This window comes from Centropristis striata, chromosome 4, assembly GCF_030273125.1.
Source record: "Centropristis striata isolate RG_2023a ecotype Rhode Island chromosome 4, C.striata_1.0, whole genome shotgun sequence".
NCBI lineage: Eukaryota > Metazoa > Chordata > Actinopteri > Perciformes > Serranidae > Centropristis > Centropristis striata.
The window spans coordinates 17,388,139-17,412,238 of record NC_081520.1 but is presented as its reverse complement, the minus strand read 5'-3'; the positions used below and the strand labels follow the sequence as shown (position 1 = coordinate 17,412,238).

At 39.5% G+C, this 24,100-nt stretch overlaps 1 protein-coding gene across 1 annotated transcript in view; it reads left to right on the top strand.

Annotated features, from left to right (window-relative positions):
- The first annotated feature begins 9,215 nt into the window (after positions 1–9,215).
- galnt17 (polypeptide N-acetylgalactosaminyltransferase 17) overlaps positions 9,216–24,100 on the top strand; it is a 29,599-nt gene continuing 14,714 nt past the window's right edge. The window contains exons 1-4 of the mRNA XM_059331892.1: positions 9,216–9,827; positions 9,950–10,302; positions 13,615–13,798; positions 19,437–19,603. Of these exons, the coding sequence (XP_059187875.1) occupies positions 10,062–10,302; positions 13,615–13,798; positions 19,437–19,603 (592 nt within the window). The 5' untranslated portion in view covers positions 9,216–9,827; positions 9,950–10,061. The remainder of the gene's footprint in view (positions 9,828–9,949; positions 10,303–13,614; positions 13,799–19,436; positions 19,604–24,100) is intronic.

The window sequence follows — 24,100 nt, the reverse complement described above, 5'->3', positions numbered from 1 at the left end:
GATTTGACTCCACCTGGGTTTTTATTGCTTTTATTTTTCTACTATCATTCTGTTCTTTCCTGTTGTTTTGAAGCATAAATATATATATATATATATATATATATATATATATATATATATATATATATATATATATATATATATATATATATATCTTCTTTTGTTTTTTTTTCAACTTTTCTTTATTGGGGTTTTTTCCTTTCGCTCACATACAAAACTAAACACTAAATCTGAGGGAAATGATCTTGCTGCATGGACAGATAATTTCACTTGACAAGATTTCTTAAATTAAGATTATTAAATCTAGAAATAAGCATGTTGAACGCTTAAAATAAGAAATTAACTCTTAAAACAAGATAAATTATCTAACACTTCTAAATCTAAGTTTTATATTTCATCTTGGTGAGAAACAAATAATTTGCAGTGCATCTTTGTTTGCTCTCCGCCCTATAAAGCTACAAAAGAGACAAACATACTGTGTTAGACAAACAAATAATTATCAGGTCACTCTGCTCGGGCCAGTTCATCGCTGCTTGCAGCGATAATTGATCTTGTTTTATCTTGCTTGAGTTAATTTCTCATTTTAAGCGTTCAACTTGCTTATTTCTAGATTTAAGAAATCTTTTCAAGTGAAATTATCTGTCCATGCAGCAAGATCATTTCCCTCAGATTTAGTGTTTTTATCTTGTTTTTAGACACACCTTTTTCGCAGTGTAATGATGATGACTTTTACGTGAGTACTATCTATTATAAGGTACTTTTCTGGGAGTCCAGTTTTAGCTACTCTACCCTCAAACATTTGAAAATCAACAGTAATTTAGAGTTTACAAGCTAAAACATGCGAATGCACTGGTGTAGTTGCGAACAGCTGGTAATCTGTGAGCGATTACCTGCAGTTATTATATGCAAAATATACCACCGTGGCACTAAAATACAAACTGTAAGCCTGGTAGAAATCATTTTATCCTTTTAAGAGCATGAAAGGCATTTTATAAATAACAGTACTGTTGGTTATGATGTTTAACCCATAAGAGCCCGGACCTATTTATCCTTGAAGGAAAATTATGGGGGGTATACCACAGACCAAGTGGACCACATAGAACACATTTGATGGTTTGAAAAAAACAAAACAAACCCTAAATGTCAAAGATCTGTGATGTGACATAAACGTTACATTGGGAGTTTATGGAATTTATGTTTATGATATTTCTTATTTCAAAATAAGTAAACTAGACACCTTTTCTGCTTACAGAAGCACAAATTTGCTTTTTTCTTATGTATACGTCACAGCAATATTTTTATTACTTGTTTTACTTTAATTTGTTCAGGAAATATAGTCAAAACAGGTTAAATGCAATACAGACATTAACAGATTAGACTTGTTAAATGGGTTTAAACTTAGCCTAGTAACAAAAAAATAAGCTTTTTGAAATTAGCTACTTTTTCACATTTCTGTTTCCAGTTACACCCATATTTTGGAGAAGTCACTTCTTGTCACAGTCAAACAGTCTTGCTAAGGGACTTAATGAGTTAAGGTGAATATGGGAGATTATAGAACATTTAACCCTTTATCAGGCAAAGAACTATATTTGGTAACTTCAGGTAATATTTCGAGAAAAAAGTTGCAAATTTAAGAGATTTAAAGTGGCAAATCTGCACGAAGAAAGTCGCAGATTTACAAGAAAAAAGCTTTTTTCTCCCAGATTCACCACTTTAAATCTCATAAATTTGCGCATTTTTTTCTTGTAGATTTGCCACTTTAATCTCGTGAACTTTTTTCTCAAAATATTACCCCCCCTCCCCAGGGTCCGTAAGTTTTAAAAAAAAAAATGTGTTTACACATTTCACACATTCTGGCTGTATGTAAAATCCTCCAATACTCTCTAGGATTGAAATCTGGAATTTGCAAGTATTTCAATGAGTGCCCTATTAAGGGTTAAAGTGTTTGACATATTAACCCATAAGAACCCACAGTGACACGCATGTAACATCCTTCCAACATGATGACCTTGTAGCCACCAGTAAACAAACACAGAGCTCTATTTGAGACGGGGACGTGTAGGTGGGCTGAAAACCAGCTAGTGACCTAAAATACCCCTTGGCTCTCTCACTGAGCTTAGCAGCAGCATGCCACCCCTCTGCCATGTGCTGCATACCCACTTTGATCTCCTGCAGGAAAAAAAAGCCCCTCCACTCAATCCAACACGAAGGTCAGTTTGTCTTTGCATCTAACAAAGCAAGCTGAGATCACAATAGCCTCCCATGGGACCATTGAATGCACCATGGCATAAATGAAACAATCTTGTGGTAAAAGACAGAGCAGGAGGTTTTGATCACATTCTCTCTCTCCCCACAGTGCAGTGATTAACTTCATCATACTCAAATCCCACTCAGCAACTCCTAAAGTCTCGTGGAGAATGGTATTAACTTGTGCAGAGGTATAAGCTCGGGGCAAATTTTCAGAACAGTTTTATCGCTCGTGTGCCAGAGTTACATGCTGGCGCTGATGACTAAAGAAACTTGCCACACTATTTATAGGATAATCTCATGAAATCCCCCATCACTCCCAACCCACCCGCACCCTCCCACTTATAATTATCCTGCTGACTTTGTTCTCCACTCTCCCTGTTCTTCCCTGCCCCGTAGTGGAACTTAATGGGGCTTCCTGTTTCGCTCTCAAAGGCTTGTTGATTACAGCTCTGTTCTAAGGGTGCTAAAGGGTTACACACACACACACACACACACACACACTGTTTTCAGATAAGGCCTAATCAGGTAAAATCTGTGTGATTTCAGAAGAATTGTGAAATGGTTGTTTGCACTCTTGATTCCGGGCTTTTTAACGATAGTGTCAGGTTACACATTACATTACATTGAACTAGAAGGTCACTGGGAGAGCACATACCTCCAGTCAAGCCCCATCTCATATTGTCAACAAAGGTAAAACATGATTTGTGTATCCACCATAGACTGTATATAAATAATGGCCTCCTTGGAGTGTCTGTTAATCCAGCCAAATGCAGAACAAGACATTTTTAATGAACATTCAAAGTCAAAGTCAAGTGAAAATACAGTGAAAGGGTCAAAGTTATGAGACCAAACCGCTAAACGTCCTTTTTTATATCTGTATAACGTTATATATAACTTTATTGACACGTTGCCGTGGATACGCATTGTTCTGCTTCTCTCCTGATGACAGCTCACCTTGTTGGTGACCTGTCAAAGGTAACCCCGCCCCAAATCATATGATTATTTATCTTTTACTTGTGATTGAGACCATTGTGTTGTCCTAAAAAAAAATTCTGAGGTAATAAATCAAGTGTAAAGTTGTCAAATTTTGCACTGAAATGAATGGACAGAATTTTTTTGCAGCCAAACTTAGCGCCCCCCTGCTAGAATTTTCGGTAGAATGCAGCTTAAGGCACTTAAGCCTTCTTGCTCAGACCAGGAGGTTGCCGCCTGGTATCCACCTAGTGATTTTGGTCTGCTCCAAAACTGTATGGGTTTTTGGCCCATGCCCATTTTTTTTTTCAGAATCCTGCAGACAGAGGGACAAACGAACAAAGCAAAACATAACCTCCTTGGCGAAGATTTAAAAAATTGCCCTCACACTGACAAAAATAGGAGTTGCTCTTAATATTTTAAAGAGAAGAATAGGTGAAACACTGACCAGAACAATCACTTTTTCCACAAAATGTACGATCGTCAGCTCAACTTATAGTACAAACCCTGTGAAGGTGTATCACAGCTGAAGGGCTTTGTTTTAATTTCTTGGGTGCCTGATTAAAAATGCTCTTGTTTTCCTGTAGATGGAACTGTTCTTGTATTTAGTCTGCTGAGCTGTTTGCATTTTATGTCCTTGATGGAGGTCTGGAGCTAAAATGCCGACCAGGTAACATGGTAGCTTAATATCTTGTCCTAAAGGTGGCTCAAGGTTATAAATATGAACCACATTTTGCATTAGACTGTAGGAATAAACAAATGATGATGTTAACAAGTCAATGAAACAAATATGCAATAATTTACAGCTGCCATGTTCTGCAGTGATATGATGTCGTTTAAGGGTCATTAAACAATCTCATCCATGTCTTCTGTCAGAGGATGTGCACAACACCACAAATCTTAAAAGGAAACTGGAGACTGGTTTCCATTGCTAAAATTGTAGCATTAAATGACTGAACATAAAAACAAGAAACAGAAATATAGAATAGAAATACTTTATTAATCCCTGCAGGAAAATTGTGTTCGTCACAGCAGCTCCCAAATGACAAACCAGACAGAAATGACAAGAGAAGAGAAAAACATTTGAACACTATACGTATGGTCACATCAAAAGAGAAAAAAACTTTAACACTATACACTTTAAAATTGAACACTATATACATGGGGTATAATTAGCAGTTAAATAAAACCAGTGACAGTAAAATAAAAACCAAGTTACCTTAAACAAAAAACTCTTAAAAGAAAAAAAAAAGAATCAGTGCGAGCAATATATAAATCTAAAACCTTCTAAGATAGTTTGTACAGAGCAGAGACACTAATTGTTTAGTCTTCCATAAACACAAAGTGCAGTATGCATGTGAGGGAATTCTACTCATTTATTGCACAAACAAGATTAAAAGCTATTGGTCCTGATTTGGAGTGTCTGAGCATCAGTCTCTACAACTCCTACCTCAAATATCACAGGTAGGAAAGACTTCTTGTGTCTCTCTGTGGAGCATCTTGGTCCAGCAGTCTCTGACTGAAGGTCCTGAGTCTATCAGCTCCTCATGGAGTGGCTGGGAGTCATTGTCCAAGATGGCCTCTACCTTAGACAGCATCCTCCTTTCCAACAGCACAGTCAGCGAGTCCATCTGCACCCTACAACATCACTGGCCTTACGGACAAGTTTGTTGATCCTGTTGCCATTGGCTACCTTTAAAAACCCTTAAGCTAAGTCTTCTAACTCATGCATCCATGGACTTAGGCATAGATTAATTTATAAAATCACTATCACAGTGTACATGCTCTGGAGTCCACGAAAGCGCTGGAGCATGATACCTCATGACGTTGCAACGTAAAAACGAAGCAGCATGGAGCCCTGCTGTCAGCTTCACTCTAAAGTTTTGGCTTTTCCAGAAGTTTCCATGTCCAATTTAGCACGTCAACTCTTTTCCAGCAAAGGTAAACATCACCATGACCAAGTGTAACATGATATTACTGAAGTTTTTGCAGAGATTTTGGTGAATTTTGCAGTGTGTATTCAGCATTTTAATGCAATAATTTGTTTAATGTGTTTTGTAATTTTTGGCAGTTATTTTTCCTGTGTTTTTTGTCTTTTTGTGTATTTTGTTTGTTTTTTATGTATGCTTTTTGTGTTCAAAATGTTGATCCAGTAAGCCAAAATGACAAAATTATAATCATGTGAGGTTGTGCTGGAAAAATTATACCACCATGGAATGATAAACATTAAGTCATTTATCTGCAGGCAGAATGAAAAATAGTCAAAACCATCAAAATAGCCCCAAACTCCAAAGAGTTGAAGATGTATATAGTTAATTTTATGCTGAACTACCACCTCTTATATTTCTATTTATCAACCTCCTGTCTTTGTTCTATAGCTTCCAATTAAAGTTCACTGTTGGTGGCTATGGATATGCCAACAAGAGTCCATAGGGAAATGCAGTGCAAGCTCCAAAGATAGCATGAAAGCAAATGTAAACACTGACAGACACACACATCGTAAATTTTGATTGATTTTGTCCCCAATTTGAGGGGTTGAATGTAGTTCAACTTGACTGCTTGGGGCATTAACTGTCGGCCACTTTCCTAGCTCCTCTATAGCATGTCGAGGCATTGACGAGAGTACTTGAGAATATCACGTTCACCCCTTCAACAAGAATCAAGTCAAATCTACTCTTACACTTCTTTTTTTACCCGGTTGTCTTCTGTGCTGCTGTCACACAATCTCTCCCTCTTACATTTCTCTCTTTTGTTCTCTCCTGCATCTCAGCGTGTCTCTCTCTACTGCTTTAGGAATTTTTCTCCCTTTGAATTTTGATTCCTCCCCAGTGTCTGCGCTCTCCTCCTGCCTTTTCCAAAACTCTCTTTTCCCCTTGTCTTTCTGTATGTCTGCCTTCTTGTGTGTGTCTCTCTCTTCTTCTCCCTTGATGTTTCTTTCTGTTTGTCTCTTGATTCGTCTCACACAATCTAGAACTGGTTTTGATCTCACTATACCTCTCTTTCCCTCAGTCTTTCTCGCACACAATACTCTCAGACTGTCTCTTTTCTCTGGGGTTCCCTGCAGATCACAGTTGGTATGTCTCTCAGTAAGCTACAGAGTTACTGAGCTCCTTGATTCATCCGAGTTATCTGGGTGACCTATTTCTGCAAAAACTTGCACATTTTAATGCTGTGAAATGAAGTACTGTAAAGTGTTTTACAACATCAGTTACCCATTATACCTTTACCACCAACATGTTATTCTTTCACCACTAAAAATCTATAAAGCTAGCCCTTTTGCTTTCAGAAATGGAGTACCACAGGGTTCTATTCTTGGCCCTCCAAATAAGTAGGCCTCTGTATGAAGAACAGCTTAAACACACATTAAAACAACAAGCATTAACACATTTCCTTCTACCTCTGACACCAGAGAATAAAACTTCCCCCTGCAACAAATCTTAAAGCTCCTTTGGCCACTAAATGGAAATACAGAGAGATTGATTACACACCAGCACCAAAGCTTTGTTTACCAGGATAAATTTTTCAGTCCTAATTGTAAGGAAAAGCATTAGCCTGGCTAACACAAGACTAATCACAAATGAGATATAGTCTGGAGACAACCATTTTTCCGTAGAGGAGGCGTGGTTTACGATCGTCCAGAGCCGTTTATTGGGCGCTACGAATGTCTATCATAGCGTCTGTACGTAGCTCTTAGCCAATCGTATCGCTCAGCCAGGCCTCGGGACTGCCGAACAGAACCTGGTATCGGCAACTCTTGATTGCATTCTCCTCCTCGGGACCCAGCTGTGCCGTGGAGATACCGAGTTGGGCTGCCTCCTTTATCTGGTTCTCCATCAAGGCGATCAATGGCGAGACGACCACAACAACCGGGGTCACGCTAAACCCCATTAGCTTAGCCGCTAACGGGGCTAGTTGGTAGATTAGGCTTTTGCCAAATCCTGTTTCTCAGCAAGGCTAAAACCTCCTTTTTGGTGGTGAAACAGGAGTGTAAAGCCAAACGTTGTTCTCCTTTTAAAATAAACTTTGGCTCTAAACTATCTAGAACACTGTCTACAGCTAGATCCAAAGAGAGCTTGGCGTTTGCTGCAGCCATGTTGGATCCGTAAGAAAACTACAAGCTTCCGTCTGTCCAATAGTACGCGTCATCGTCTGGCCGTCCCTCCCCGTTCTGTGATTGGATACCAAAAGCAGGGCTAAGAATTGCCCATGGACACCACTGCCGCCTTGCAGTTCGAAAGGAAATCGAGTGCGCAGTGCAGTGCATGGGTATACCCAGGCTAGGAAAGCATGCAAATTGACCCAGGATTGACTTTGGACCAATCTTAGCTGAAACATGTTTAGAAATCCTGACAAAAGGACAAATTCCATCTTGGTTTAACTTTATCCAACAAAGACACATAACTGAGATGATTGTAGCCATCAAAGACACAGTGTGTGTGCACGTGCAGGCAGTGTAACTAACATGTACACACACACATACAGATTGCTGCGATGACCTGAGACAACAGATTCCCAATGAAAGGGATCGTCCAATTTTACATAAATAGGCTTAAATTCTACAATATATGGCCAATTTGCTATATAGGAATGAAATGCTGTAATACTGATGTGTCCTTGATGTCTTCAAAGGTAAAAATTACATTTATTATTCTAGCTGTGTTACAGTTTTGATATAAGAGTGGAAATTCCAAGGCTAATGTACTCAGGTAGGCCCACAAAATTTGAATTTTAAGGCTTATTGACCAGTCTTGCAACTTCACAGGGAAATACTTTATATTTTATTCTACTGACATCCAAGCTGCTGAAAAATATACCAGTATTTTAATTAATGCAAACATATAGTATAGTATATTATATTCGTATGCTATTGGCACCACCTCCAGTTACAACATTAAAATGCTGCCTAAACCTTAATTGCATGCAAAATTTCACAATTCTTTACAATATTTACCATTTTGCTCTTGGTACTTGCATGAATTGGATATTTCTATATTGTGGTGAGTCTTATTTATTTTTTACAAAAAGTAAGAATACTTATTCCATCACTTATTAATTCCACCACATACATTCCCTAGGAGGACAAAGGGAAACCATGGCATTTCATAGATGTTCTCAACCTTTTCCCTGCAGGCACCTTAATCTGATGAGATTTCTCCCTATGAGGAGGAGCACAGTAGGAGATGATTTTATATTCTGCAGAACTGGGTTACTGTCTATTCCCATAGTCTGTTCCAGCCTTTTGAGGGTGATGGCACTGATTGCTGAATCAGTGAATTCTTCTCAAGTCACTTCTCAAAACACATTTTTACAGACTCGCATTCATGTCATGTTGGTCCTTCTAACTTGTGTGTGCATGTATATGTGTGTGTGTATATGTACGTGTGTGTGTATATATATATATATATATGTATATGTGTGTGTGTGTGTGTGTGTGTATGTGTGTATATGTATATATATGTGTATGTACGTGTGTGTATGTATGTGTGTGTACATATATGTGTGTGTGTGTGTGTGTATGTATATAGGCCTATATATATATATATATATATATATATACATATATTGTGTGTGTGTGTGTATATATATATTTTTTTTTTCTTCGTTCAGTGTTTTGAGTTTTATCCATGCTTGTTCTGTCAAAGCACTTTGTGAATGCTGTTTTTAAAAGTGCTCTATAAATAAAGGTATTATTATTATTTCCAGAAAAAACCTGAAATATCAGTGAAATTAACGCAATGTTCTGTGTATAAATGACAAGAATCCACCCCAAGGATTCCCAGTGGACCCAAGAACCGCATTTGAGAACCAATGTGAGATATTTGAATATTGTCTAATTGTAGATAATTGGCTGTCGGGGAGCAGACACCCCACCCACCACCCTCCACCCCTGACCTGATGGGAAGTAATACGTCACCGGATCCACTCCACGTTTTTCCCTGCGCCCTTCTTATTATAAGGGCTGTGTGGGAGAATTAGAGGAAATAACAAGGCACAACAAACAAGAAGGGCGTGCAGAATAACAGGAAAACCGATGGTATGCGCTGACTGAATGGGGAGGAAAATGTAAAGGGAACAGGAGAAACCCCGGACGGAGCTCATTTCTCTCTCTGCGTCCCCGAGCATCATCTGTAGCTTCACCGGGAGATGCTGCATCCCCGGAGCCGCTGCTATATTATAGCTCATAATCTGTGCAGTCTTTTCTCTGTTGCATCCCACTGTGAATCTTACAATGTGTGACGGCTGTGGGATGATGTGCGAACAGTCGTTCTAGCAGCACAAAGGTTGACTGCGCGTTAGGAAGGTTTTCCCTGAGCATCTGCAAGAGGATTTTTCTGCGCGCAGTCCCGCTCAGTCGCATCACTGCCGACTTCTGTTAGACGCAAAGGAGGGAAGAAAGACAGATTCAGTAATATCCTCACTGTTCAATAATTCAGGAGTATCTGTTCCTCAAGATCAACATATGCTGGTGTCTTTGTCTTACATCCTCGGTGCATGATCTCAAAGCCCGGCTCGGGGTGGCGTTGACGCGGATGAAAGCCGATGGCCAGGCGCCCCAAATTTCCTCAGAAGGGGGATGCAACCTAAAATAACCCCTGTGCCAAATGGTAAGAGCAGATTTTCTGAAATTTGAAGCAACGTTTGTGCTTGTCTGTCTTTTTCTGTTCTATCTAAGGTGTGTTGGTTTAACTGTCTTGCTGAAATATCCCTGCTTTCCGCGCATCGCAAGCCGAGGGAGCCCTGAATCTGTGACACGTACCAGCGGCTGCTCCGGAGACTCCCCTCCCTCCCTCCCCTCCTGTCCGACGACCACTCGGAGCCCGGACACCGGCGACTTTTTAATGGCTTTTGTGTTCAGAAGATGGAGGGTTTTACTGGTGCTGAACGTGCTTGCGGTGGCCGGGTTCATGACTTTCTGGGCCAAGTGCAACACACGCAGCATCCAAGCCGCCGGTCCGGAGGCTCCGGCGGACGGGAAGAGGCCCCGGGGCAACGGGACCGCGCAGGGGCCCAGCATCAGCCATGAGGTGCTGCTGAAGAGGCTCAGCTCGCTGGAGGATGTGGTGTACAGACAGTTAAACGGTAAATAACAGAGGAAGAGCTATAAACTGAATGTGCAAATGAAGGAAAAGTCAGGGCCCCCAAGAGAAAGTCAAGGGAAAGTCTGATATGAAAATGTGATAAAGTAATGAGAGATTCTGATGAAGTTCCTTTAATGCACTGCAAATTATTTTTTTCTTGCCAAGAAAAAAAACTTTAGATTTAGAAGTGTTAGATAATTTGAAGTTTGATGTTTTTTTATTTTGCACAAATAAGACAAAAGACAAGGATAAAGAGATAACAACAAAAGGAAGGTGCAAGGTAGCGGCAAGAAGCCCAAAAGGGCTTATACAGGGCCTGTAGGACCTATATTAAAATTCACAAGTTAAATTAAAACAAGTAACTATCACATAGGAAAAAATGACACATAAAATGATGCAAAATTATAATAATATTAAAAGTAAAATAAAACAAAAGTCGCCCTCCAAATGAGTAGTCTTGTTTTAAGAGTTAATTTCTTATATTAAGCGTTCAACATGCTTATTTGTAGATTTAATAATCTTAATTTAAGAAATCTTGTCAAGTGAAATTATCTGTCCATGCAGCAAGATCATTTCCCTCAGATTTAGTGTTTTTATCTTAGACACACCTTTTTTTGCAGTGTATTGTTGAAGGTCTTATAGTTTTAATACCCTGGCCCCTTAAACACCTGTACTGCAAAAACCAACTGACAAAAAATGAGAAATAAAGAAGTGGAATTAAGCAAATACATGCTTGAAACAAGTAAAATTATCTGCCAGTGCAGTAAGTACATTTTTCTTTGTAAGACTTCTTTAAGTAAAACTATCTAGGAACTGGAAAAAACAATGATGTCTTAAAATAACCCAGTAATACTTGAAACGAGCATATTTTTTTCTCATTTCAGTATCTGTGGGTAGATACTGGTGGTAGAAAATGCTTTTGAAATAGCATTTTAACTACATGCAACTAAAACTCTCAATTTGAACCAATATTTTAGGTAAAAACTCACCATATTCAACAGTTGAATAGATTGAAAAGCATGAAAAAGCTCACAATGTCAATCCTAAAAAGAAGTCTTTACACAAGACTGAAATCCCTGTGAAGAGGTTATTCACTTGTTTTTGTTACAAAAAGACACATTCTTAAAATAAGCACATAAAGCTATGGTCAGTAGGTAAATTATACTCAAAACAAGATAATTAAGATACTATTGCTGGATATAAGAAGGAAATATTTGGTAAGCTTCATGTTTTCTGCAGTGTCACATTATTTTAATTTATATTTTAGCTCATTTGATGAGATTATGCACTGCCAGCTGCAAATCTAAATCAACTTCTATGACCTGTGAATAAAATAAGAGTTAACCACTGCAGCTATGTAACAAATGTAAACAATGAAGTAATTTGCAAAAGAAACATCTAATTTTAAATAACAATATAGCCTATGTGTCAAATGTGGGCTTATATGGGGTAAAGTAAATGGATCTGGCTACTTTTTTTTTGCTAAAAAATAATGCAAGGCTCTCCTAAATTTATGAGGGAAAAAACATTTTGCCATTTCTAATTGGTGTTTTTCACCAAAAAACAAAACAACCAGCATAAATGTCCTTTTAACGTTTTCAATTGACTCAAGTTTAAATAGTCTTCAAATATTTTTTCTGTCCCTGCAGGACAAAGTGTTTCCTCAAGCAGAGAGGTTAGAGGTCAGCAGAGCAGGACACTTCAGCAGGATGTTTGCCAACAAACGGCTTATCACGTTGAACGATAATCACTAAAAAATACTCTGACAATCCCACATAAAACCCAGCCACACAGAGAAGAAGTCCTGTAGCCTCAATAGCAGCCTGCAGTCTAGAAACAGAGTTGTTTAGTCTATTTTTTTTATCACTAAGAATATATGAACTACTGGAAACTGCACAAATGTGCAAAATGTGCCCTTAGAATGAGAATTTCATGGTGTGATAACCGTCTCAGAAAATATCCCGGTTTATCCGTGTTAATACTATTCATTTTTCATTTCTACATTTTCATTTTTTCATTACAGTTCATTTTTTGGTTGAAGAAGCATTTTCTTATGATTTTAAATATTTTAATACAAAGACAAGCAAATCAAAATATATCAGCCTCCACACTACAAAAAATGTGTGTCTAAAAACCAGATAAAAACACTAAATCTGAGGGAAATGATCTTGCTGCATGGACAGATAATTTAACTTGACAAGATTTCTTGAATTAAGATTATTAAATCTAGAAATAAGCATGTTGTTATAAGCACGCTTAAAATAAGAAATTAACTCTTAAAACAAGATAAATTAAAGCTGCGAGCAGCGATGAACTGGCCCGAGCAGAGTGACCTGACAATTATTTGTTTCTTACCAAGATAAAAAAAACTTCAGATTTAGAAGTGTTAGATAATTTATCTTGTTTTAAGAGTTAATTTCTTATTTTAAGTGTTCAACATGCTTATTTCTAGATTTAATAATCTTAATTCAAGAAATCTTGTCAAGTTAAATTATCTGTCCATGCAGCAAGATCATTTCCCTCAGATTTACTGTTTTTATCTGGTTTTTAGACACACATTTTTTGTAGTATGGAGGCTGATATCACCTGACTATTGAACAATAGTTACTCTTCAACCAGACGATTCTGGTTGAAGCCCTTTTGATTGGCAACAAATCTATTTCTGTGAACCCCAGCTGCATCCTGTAACTGCAGCTGTTGTCTCTACCAATTGGTTCATAAATGAAAGTCAATCAAAATCTGAAATCAGCTCAGCGTCAGTTCTATTCCAGGTGGTATTGTTGCAATGACACGAGGAAACTTGCTGTTGGGGTTTTCTTTTTTATCCAAAAATGTGTTCTATCAATTTGACTTTGTTCCTTAATCTCAGAAGATATTTTTGTTTTCTTTATATGGCAACAAAACAACACATATGTTCTTAATTCAAGAAATCTTGTCAAGGTAAATTATCTGTCCATGCTGCAAGATCATTTCCCTCAGATTTAGTGTTTTTATCTTGTTTTTACACACACCTTTTTTGCAGTGCAGGTTTCTTTCCATGATATAACCTGAAACTGATATACTGCTGCAAGCCTGCTGCACATTTATTGAAGGTATTACATGTGAATCTGTGCCAGAATGTGTCATAATGTGAATTCAGCTCAGACATTCACCTGTTTTGACAGCCACTGACTACATAATGTATGTTCAAGTGAGGTTGGAGCTGTGATGTGGAGGCAGGCCACCGGCTGGAAGCCACAGTTAGTGAGAGGAGAGTGACTCAGCCAGACTAAAGGATCCTGACATGTAATCTTCTCTTGTTTGCCTCGCCCAGGTCTGTCCAAATCTCTGGGCCTGATTGAGGGCTTCGGGGGTCGGGGGAAAGGCGGCCTCCCTGCCACGCTGTCACCAGCCGAGGAGAGCGACGCTAAATACCTGAGGGAGAAGTACGGCTACAACGCCTACCTCAGTGACAGGATCTCTCTGGACCGGACCATACCGGACCACCGGCCCAGCAAGTGAGTGCATTTAAAATGGATTTAACCCTTTGGAGTTTGGGGCTATTTTGTTGTTTTTTGAGTCTTTTTTTTATTTATTCTGCCTGTATTTCCATCCATCCATTTTCCTCCCCTTATCCGGGGCCGGGTCGGGGGGGCAGCAGGCTAAGCAGGGCATGTATATGCAACTTTACATATGATCACCATGCCATGCTGGTATCATCTTTTTCAGCACAACCTCACCTGATTATTATTTTGTCATTTTGACTGACTGGATCAACATTTTGAAACACAAAAAAACACACAAAAACACAAAAAACACACATAAAAAAAACAAAATTACAAAAAATAAAATAATAATAATAATAATAATAAAATAAACAAATAAAAAGCACACAAACACAATTTTGTTTTTACAAAAAACACAAATTACAAAAAACACACAAAAAATACCCAAAAAAATCACACAAAAAGTTAACACAAAAGATTGCATTAAAAATATTGAAACGCACACTGCAAATTTTGAAAAATCTCTGCAAAAAAAGTGAAATCGTGTTACACTTGGTCAACATTTTGAAACACAAAAAACACACAAAAATACACTCACAAATACAAAAAACACGCATAAAAAAACAAAAACAATTGTGTTTTTACAAAAAACACATAACACGCAAGAAACACAAAAAAATTACAATAAAACACATAAAAACACAGAACACACACAAAAAAATACAAATATTGCATTAAAAATGTTGAAACGCACACTGCAAAATTTTAAAAATCTCCTGCAAAAAAAGGAAATCATGTTACACTTGAGGTGATTTTAACTTTTGCTGAAAAAGAGTAGATGCATTAAATTGGACATGGAAACTTGTGGAATTACCAAAACTTTAGAGTTCAGCTGACAGCAGGAATCCATGCTGCTGAAGGTTTTTACATCATGACGTCATGAAGAAGTCGTGCTCCAGCGCTTTCGTGGACTCCAGAGGGTTAAATTCACTTTCTTGGTTTGTTCACAACAAATGATCTATCTCTTAGATTTTTGTCTCCACCCAAAACAGTGGAGATAAATTGAATGTTGTTTGAAAGTCTTGTGTAATGACATTAAAATAATGAGCAACATGTCTTCATTAGAACTGATTTTGGTTTCAGTGCATTTACCAGACAAACCCTGATGCTGTTTATTTAAAGACATGTTACTGATGAATTATTAAAACGGAGCATAGCTGTAGTTCAGGCACTGGAGTCCCACTTGCATTAGCTGATTGGCATCAGCTGTTTCATTCATGCTTCACAATAACTGGATCATTTACAGCTGTGTGGTAATCAGCAGACTCGTCTCATCCAATCATGTTCATGCAGGTGCACTGCAGCCATTATAACCTGACACTTGTCACTATGACTCTCTGGGTACACTCATGCAGCTCCCTCTACAACATGTGATGTAAGGACAGACTGAAAGATGCTGAACAGAGACAGAAATTAATGAATAGGAAGTTGACAAATTTGAACCAAAATCTTCTGGACTTCAGAGGTTTAACTTGTAAGGCCCTTCACCTGTCCCCTTTAATCTCTCACTCTCTGTCTCTGCTTCTCTGCCTCTTACTTTCAAAATTGATGAAGTTGCTCTGTCAGGCTGCCTATCGATCTCCAGGCATACACACACACACACACACACACACACTGAGTCAGTCCTTGGATATGTTTAGAGTTTTGCTTGCATGTCATTGGTGAATGTTTACATCTTTGTTCATGTGTGTGCATCAACTTGTATGCTTCCCTCTGTGCAGTATATTCTGCATGCATGGTACCATTTTTTCTCCATTAATGCTCCTTTAAAGACTCCGTCTCCAGCCCAAATTGCTGGTCAAGTGAGTAACAGCCCTTTTATTTGAAAGTCAGCGAGGATGAGAAAGCCCTCGATCCAGTGCCGCCACCAGCTGTGTGTCTGTGTGTGTGTGTTAGTGGGTGTTGGAGTGGAGGGATCAGAATCCAGCTCTCATTTGTCACTCGGGGGGTCTTTTATGTTGCCGGGATCAAAGTGGCGTGTGAAGCGTGTTGGGGTGTGATATCTCCAGGCTTAGCAACAGCATGTAAGCTGGAGTCTACAGAGTCTGCTATGTTTGGCTGAAGGTCCCTCTACACTGCAGCGCCGGAGGTAACGGTGAAACAGGAGATGCAGATAGATAGATACTTTATTGTCCTTTTTAAAGGAAAGTTGTTTTCGCAGCCTGTACATGTACTTCGAACATGTATACACACATAGACACAGGATACATAAAGACAGATGGAAAAAACAAAGATCACATGTTAAACTACGAGTAGTCTTAAGAAGAAACCAGGTCGTTTTTGGGATGTACTGATAATTGTTTGTTTGCAGGCTTTCATTGGTTAGTTTTTTATCTATAAATGTTTTCTCAGGCTGCTTCCCTCATACCTGTGTACATACATGTGTCGAAACAAAACTAAACATGGTCTATGCTCCCAAATTATTGTACAGAGTACAAGAGTGAGAATTGAGTTAGGTCAGAAAGCTTTTAGTTATGCCCCTTTTATCATGGAACAATCTGCAAAAGGAATTGAAATTGTCTGAATTGATCACAATCGTTGAATCTAAATCGGTTCTAAAGGATAAAGAAATCATTTCCCTTGGTCAGTGTGACTGCTCCTTATAAGTCTCTACTGAGGCTCCTTCACTGTTGTTGTGATGCTGGATTTGTATTTAATTGTTTATGATAACTGTGTTTAAATGTTGTAATGTGTCTCTTTTTATGCTGCTTTCTTGGCCAGGTCTCTCTTGGAAAAGAGATTTTTTTTAAATCCCAACGAGACTTTTACCTGGTTAAATAAAGGATACACAGCAAAATATTTGGTTCTTACCAAGATAAAAAAAAAAACGTAGATTTAGAAGTGTTAGATAATTTATCTTGTTTTAAGAGTTCATTTCCTATTTTAAGCGTTCAACATGCTTATTTCTAGATTTAACAATCTTAATTTAAGAAATCTTGTCAAGTGAAATTATCTGTCCATGCAGCAAGATCATTTCCCTCAGATTTAGTGTTTTTATCTTGTTTTTTGACACCCCTTTTTTTGCAGTGTGTATTTATATATAATTACATTCATATACAGCAGTAAGAGTCAGCTGATACAGAAGCTCATCACAGATATGTCAGTGTTGATTGTCATGGTATATAATGGCAGATTTGTAACAAAATCCTAAAGAAAAGAAGAGCCATGAGCAGATGAGCTCATCTTACCAACACATTCACATTCGTCAATGAAGCTGTACTTGTAATGTGACAAATTCACACTCTCACACTTGTAATCTTTCATGCTGTGACACGCTGCTACTGGTTACACTGATTTGCACCATCCCTGCCTCCTCCTGTTCTCACCTCTTATTAACATAGCTGCTGTGGTAACTCTTGCCTTGTACATTATGTACCTATATTCCTTATATCAGTGTGATATGTTACTGCTGGGTTTTCTCTGCAGAGCCCTCTGGGCTTTTTAATTTTAATACGTTCCTCTTACACTCTGAGAAGTTGCTGCTTGGTTTCATTTAGGGAGCCTCTTCAAGCACTGTGCTTTTTATGCAACTGTTCCAAAAAATAGTCCCAAATTCTTTGAAAGAAGTGTCTCTTGTTGAAATATATTTCTGATACATATACTCAATTCAATTCAAGTCCAACTTTGTTAAGGACACAACTCATGGGAGGCACACAGGAGTGGTAACATCATCAAGTTATTCGAGGCAAGAACCTGTCAAACTTAAAATTGAGTGTATAGTTTGTGTATAAGTTGTGTATATATGAGTGTATAAGGGCTTAGAACATTATGATATGAGTATATGAAAGCTATTCACATCCTCAGGTATGTCTCATAAACAATTTTTGGGTTGATACCAATTTTTACAAGTATTTGGTGCAAAAATGAATCATGTTTGACCACTCATAAAAAAACATCCCTCCAAAATACCAATATACCAAGACCTTGGGAAACGCCAAATAAAAAAGCATGCTGTGATTTATTAATAAAAAATTCTGTTAGAGTTGCAACTGGATGGCAAGCACAAGTTGTTCAGAAACTCCTTTTATTGGCAATATACCTAGAAAAACCATCCATCCTCTGGATGATCTGATAGATCTTTAGTTTGGGACCCCAGTACATGGAGATATTTAGATACACAATCAATTTGGGAATAAACTATAAAATATATTCCATGCAAACATTTGCATGATTTGCTAAACGCTTGTAGGAGACTCGTGAAGCCATTTTCATTCAGATATCTTAAGGTGAAGAGGTCAAAGGACCCCTGTAAAAATGACCATGCCGGTTTGTGTCTTGCCAAAATGTAGCTTGAATGTAGACCGTTGTGAGACAGGTTAGTTTTACCCTGCTGATGATGTGTTGTTGCAATAGTAATCCTGCTCAGTACGAGAGGAACCGCAGGTTCAGACATTTGGTGTGCTTGGCTGAGGGTAATTCTCTATACTTTATAGATGTGTACTTTTATTTGCTTTACTTGTTTTAGAATAAATACCTTTTGATTACATATACTGTCTATTTAATGTTGTACATTCTGAACGATATGCTGGCCTCTGCTGTGACAAGAATTCACGATTCCTTCAACCACTACTAAATATTAATATGGTAATTTGATTATAATTATATTCATAATTAATAATCAGTGTTCCAAATTGATAGTTTAGTAACTTTGAGACTGATTTAGGTGAATTGGCTATATTTTTCTGTTCTTACAGAGTGGTGCTCCAACGAGCTATGACTTAGAGTAAATCAAGTCATATAATTTCTTATAATTAATAATTATTTATGATAATTATTAATAACTCTCATAGCCATCTAACCACACTTTTGAACCGTGAGATCCACACAAGTGTTGCTCAGATTCATCCCTACATATTTGGTATTCTTATGGGAGGGATAGCATTTATGATGTCGGTGGTTCGATCCCTGACCATGGCAGCCTACATGTCGAAGTATCCTTGAGCAAGATACTGAACCCCAAATGGTGGCAGGTGGCACCGTTTAGGTTAGCCTCTGCCACCAGTATGAATGTGTGGGTGAATTAGCGCAGTCTGTAAAGTGCTTTGAGTAGTTAAAGGGAGTAGAAATGTGCTATATAAGTGCAGGTCCATTTCCATTTACCAATTTGCAGCCTTGTCAATGAGCTATCAGGATGTGGTAGGAACCAATGGATGTCTAGGTTATCTAGTTTCATATGATATCAATATATTCATTCTATCTTTATTAAGTCTGCTACAGCTGCTGAAAGAGTAATGTCTGCTGAGGATGTAGACATCCTAGTGGAGATTAAGAGTTTAAAGTGGAAAAAATTAAAAAACTTACATGACATTTCATAAACAATGTATTTATTAAAGAATGACATGAAATTAACATTTAAATTCATGTTGGAAATGAGATTATTGATAACGTAAGTGAGAAACAAAGGAAGGCATTGATTTATTCTCCCGTTCTAAGAGCTAAAGGCTCACTCTGTCTGTTTCCTGCTCATTAGAGCTGTTTAAACAAAACGGCAGTAAAGAAATAGACTTCCTATCTGCAGCAGAAACACAGTGAATTGACCAGTTTGGTTGGCTGAACAGGGATCTGCATGTGTTTGTGTGTCTCTGTGCAGGTGCAGAAAGGTCAGCTACCCCAGAGACCTCCCCCAGATCTCCCTCATCTTCATATTCGTCAACGAGGCTCTGTCAGTGATCCTGCGCTCCGTCCACTCAGCTGTCAATCACACTCCAGCTCACCTGCTCAAAGAAATCATCCTGGTGGACGACAACAGCGACGACGGTCAGTAGAAAGGGGAGATTTCCTTCCTAATCCCTAATGAGAAAAGTGACTTTTATTCCTTCTAATCTGAGCCTGTTGTAAATGTTATCTCCTGTAAGTGTGAGTATTTGCCTGTAGAGGCTGATGAGGAGGGTACAGAACAACATTCTCCCAGCATGCCTTTTGGTTTGATAAATGCCCTGTGCTTTCCAGACAATAATGGGTGGAGCAACACAATTTGTTTTTAATTCTGCGTCATCAAATATGCAAAGAGTTTGAGGAATGCAGTATATTTATTAGTTGATTGACTGTCTGCTGCTCTCTGGTGCCTAATCAAGGCTGTCTTCACAGCAACTGCTATGTTATCGCTTTTGACATTTCAGCGAGCTGAAACGGGGACTGATTGGGTGAAGGGCAAAGGCGGGTCTTAGGCTTACACACCCAATCTCCTACACATATACAGATATGCAAACATCCACCTGACCCCCCCACCACCCCAACCCACGCCTTGCGGGTCTGTGTCCAGTGCCTCAATGGCTGCAGGACTGGATGGTTGTAGTTTTGGTGTTTAGGATGTTGGTAACACAGAAACACAGACCAGGTAAAGCTACGAGGTTCAGAAATTGAAAATGTTTGACTTTGCCGTGCCGACTTTGGCCGTTACCTCCCTAAACCAATCCGGGTTCACTGGAAAGAAAGGACTGAAAGCAGCATGGAGTTTTACCTCTATTCTTTAATTATTTACAACGAAAACTTTTGATGTTGTTGTTGCCAGAATAATGTGACAGATGCTATAATCACATAAAAAATCAACAGAGTGGCTTCAAAGGAGTAGTTTCTGGAAAAACACTTTGCTGTCTTGCCAAGAGTGAGATGAGAAGATCGATACACTCTCATGTGTATACGGTCAATATGAAAACTGAAGCGTAAATGACAGTTTGATGGGGGACATGTGCCAGACAAGTTCTTGGCTCTGAGTAATTGTCAGGCAACTGGAATATTAAAGGAATATTTGTTTAGTTTCCTTCATCTTATCTGTTGCATAGACAGAGTGGGCTTGAAAACACATTACACTCCAAAATTAACACTTTAGCAGTGTTTCCTTTAGGGGGAAGAGTGGCCACCGGGAAAGTCTCAGGCCACGCCCTCTCTAATGTCCACTCACTCTGCGTGACTCCATTACAAAAAGGCTCCCAGAGGGATTTAGAGACTCTGGAGGTGACGTATGGTTTACGACCGTCGTGACGGGTTAAACACGGGACACTCAACTGTGGCCGCCGTCGCTAACAGTGCACAACGTCAGCAGCTGATCATAAACAAAGCAGCATGGCTGATTATGCACAGCGTCTCCACTGATCATAAACATAGTGATGGTGAATTAACCGGCATCACTAACTGTGCACAGAGTGTCTGGTGCTTGTTGTAAACAAACCGAGATTGCTAAGTGAACACCTCCTGCAGCAGCAGCAGCACATACACACTGTACTGCTACAGAGCTAACTGTTAGCATATTAGCAATTTGCAGACTGGACGCTAAGGGGTTAACATCCCCTCCGGCTCAAGCTGCAGCTGGGAGAGACTGCTGCAGGAGGAATGGTCGCTTCGACTCTTACTCTTCTTTACCATATTGTCTTAACTTATCGTTAAGAAGAGTAAGAACGAGTCTCCAAAAGTCTCCAATAACACCAGAAATTTTTTGAATAATAGTCGCTAAGTTGGCAACACTTCTTCGCCGACTTTTACAAATGGCTCGTGTTGTTGTGGCGTCGAGTCCTACTCACATCCTGCTTAGCGTTCTATCCAATCAGTAACCAGGCTTTTTTCAGGGGAGAAAATCGGCCCTGCTCTTCTACAGGGACAAAAAAAGTCCAGACAAAAGTCCGCTCAGGACGGCTCGTATTTAAATTAGGGGCGTTTCGGCGAGTGAGACCCGCCTCATTCCGGGTATTGGGCGGTAGTGGAAACGCCCTTTCTGTTACTTACTACCATGCTGATACGTTGCAGCATGGGACAAAGGCTTCTAACTTTTATTATGGCTTCGTTGGCATGACAAGGTGACGAGCGTCTCCTTGACAAAACCCACGGTCATTGCTTTAGAGAAGCAGCATTTCCTGAGGTGACTGATGGTGTTGATTTTTTGCAGGGCAGACAGGCAGATAGAGGCGGAGCACCACAATTGGATGTCATGGGAGAGATGTCCCTGTCTTATTTATTGGGCAGGGCTGCCAAGCCGGGCTTTGTGAGATGAGGGGACACAGAGAGAGAGAGAGAGATGATGGGAGGGGAAGAGGATGAAGCCAGGCAGAGCGAAAAGGACAGAGAAGGTACAGAAAAGATAAGAGCGAAGGGTGTTGGTGTTGGAGAGAAATTAGGGAAGAAGGGGATGAAACTAAAAGAAAGAAAGAAAGAAAAGGTCGAGGAGTGAAGACGGCTGAAGGGTTTGGAAAAGTGAAAAGAAGGGGGAAGGAATAAGAAAGAAACAGAGATGAAGAGGCATCAGAGAATGAAAGGAGAGGCTGAAAGAGCAAACCAGGCTATTAGAGAGAGTGGCAGAAAGAGAGAGAGAAAGGGAACGGACGAGAGACACAGAGGCTCTAAGATAAATAAGGTCGGACAGAGAGGAGAGAGTAGAAGGCGAAGGATATCCAGAAGAGAGAGAGAGAGACCTGACGGGATGGAAAGCAAAGACAAATAAGGAGAAAACAGGAGGAAAGATGAGATAGTTAAGGCTTTAAAAGATAAAGCTGCCGTAATTCTTTTTCTCTTATTGTCAACAAATCTCATGAAAAGACCGAAACCAACAATGTCTCAGTCTGTCACTCAGCACTATCCTGCTTCATTGCCCTGCCTGCTTCGCTCAGTGCCAAGCCCAGTGATTTCTACTGAAGTGTCACAAATATATGCATATATTCTATATGATTATAAGCACTCAGACGATCATAAAACAAGAAAACAATGGCGAACAGTTAAATTATTCCCCAAACTTTTTGTTACAAACCATCACATCTCAATTTTGGCTCTGACTTTGACCTGCCCACTTCTCCTGTGCAATGCCAGTTTATTGACAACATAAGTTTCTTTCTTTTTCTTCAATAATGTTATTAATCTGGTTAAACTGTAGACTTGTTTGCCACCCCTCTGCTCGTCTTTACAGAAAATGTTTCTTGCCCTTTCGACTTTGTTGTAATGATGTCACTAGGGTGTTTCCACTACATTTGTTGGATAGAACACTAAGCAGGATGTGACGTAGTACTCAACGCCACAACAACACGCGCCATTTGTAAAAGCCGACGAAGCAGTGTTGCCAACTTAGCAACTTTGTTGCTATATTTAGCGATTTTTCAGACCCCCTTAAGGACTTTTTTTCAAAAAAAGTGACTTGAGACAAATCCAGCGACTTTTTCTGGTGTTATTGGAGACTTTTGGAGACTCGTTCTTACTCTTCTTAACGAGCCGCAGGGCTGGCGGCAGTCTCTCCCAGCTGCAGCTGGAGCTGAAGGGGATGTTAACCCCTTAGCGTCCAGTCTGCAAATTGCTAATATGCTAACAGTTAGCTATGCTGCTGCTGCAGGAGGTGTTCACTTAGCGATCTCTGTTTGTTTACAACAAGCACCGGACACTCTGTGTACAGTTAGTGATGCCGGTTAATTCACCATCACTATGTTTATGATCAGCGGAGACATTGTGCATAATTAGCCATGCTGCTTTGTTTATGATCAGCTGCTGACATGCACAGTTAGCGATGGCGACCACAGTTGCGTCTCCCGTGTTTAATCTGTCGCGTATGTGATGTCACGGCCGAAACTGTTGCTAAGTGATTACACGACGATCTAAAACCATACGTCACCTCCAGAGTTTCTAAATCCCTCTGGGGCCTTTTTGTAATAGAGATACGCAGAGTGAGAGGACTTTTGAGAGGACGTGGCCTGAGACTTTCCCGGTGGCCACTCTTACCCCTAGTGGAAACATGACTGCGTGCCAAATTATGAAACCCAGCAGCAGGATGTATGTGTGTTAGATTGGAGAGTTTGAGTTGAACATCACCACCACTCCTCTCCTCTCTTCTTCTCTCTCACTTGAATTTGCTGGTTGGCTGAGAGCCAGCTATCCATCACAGAGAAGAAGAGACTGCAGGCGCAGAGGGCAAAGCATGCTAACAAATAACACTCACCAATCTCACCGCCTGGAAGAGGCACCCGGCTCTGTGGCCTTGCAATGTATACACCCTAGTGTGTATGTATAGTGTGTGTGTGTGTGTGTGTGTGAGAGAGAAGACACAGCATGGGAAATGAGTTTGTGATCAAGAGTGTGTATGAGTAAGAAAGAAAAGAAAAGAGATGGAAAACACAGCATGAGAAATGTGTTCTTTTCTGGAATTTTTAAGTGTGTGTGTGTGTGTGTGTGTGTGTGTGTGTGTGTGTGTGTGTGTGTGTGTGTGTGTGTGTGTGTGTGTGTGTGTGTGTGTGTGTGTGTGTGTGTGTGTGTGTGCGTGCGTGCGTGCGTGCGTGCGTGCGTGCG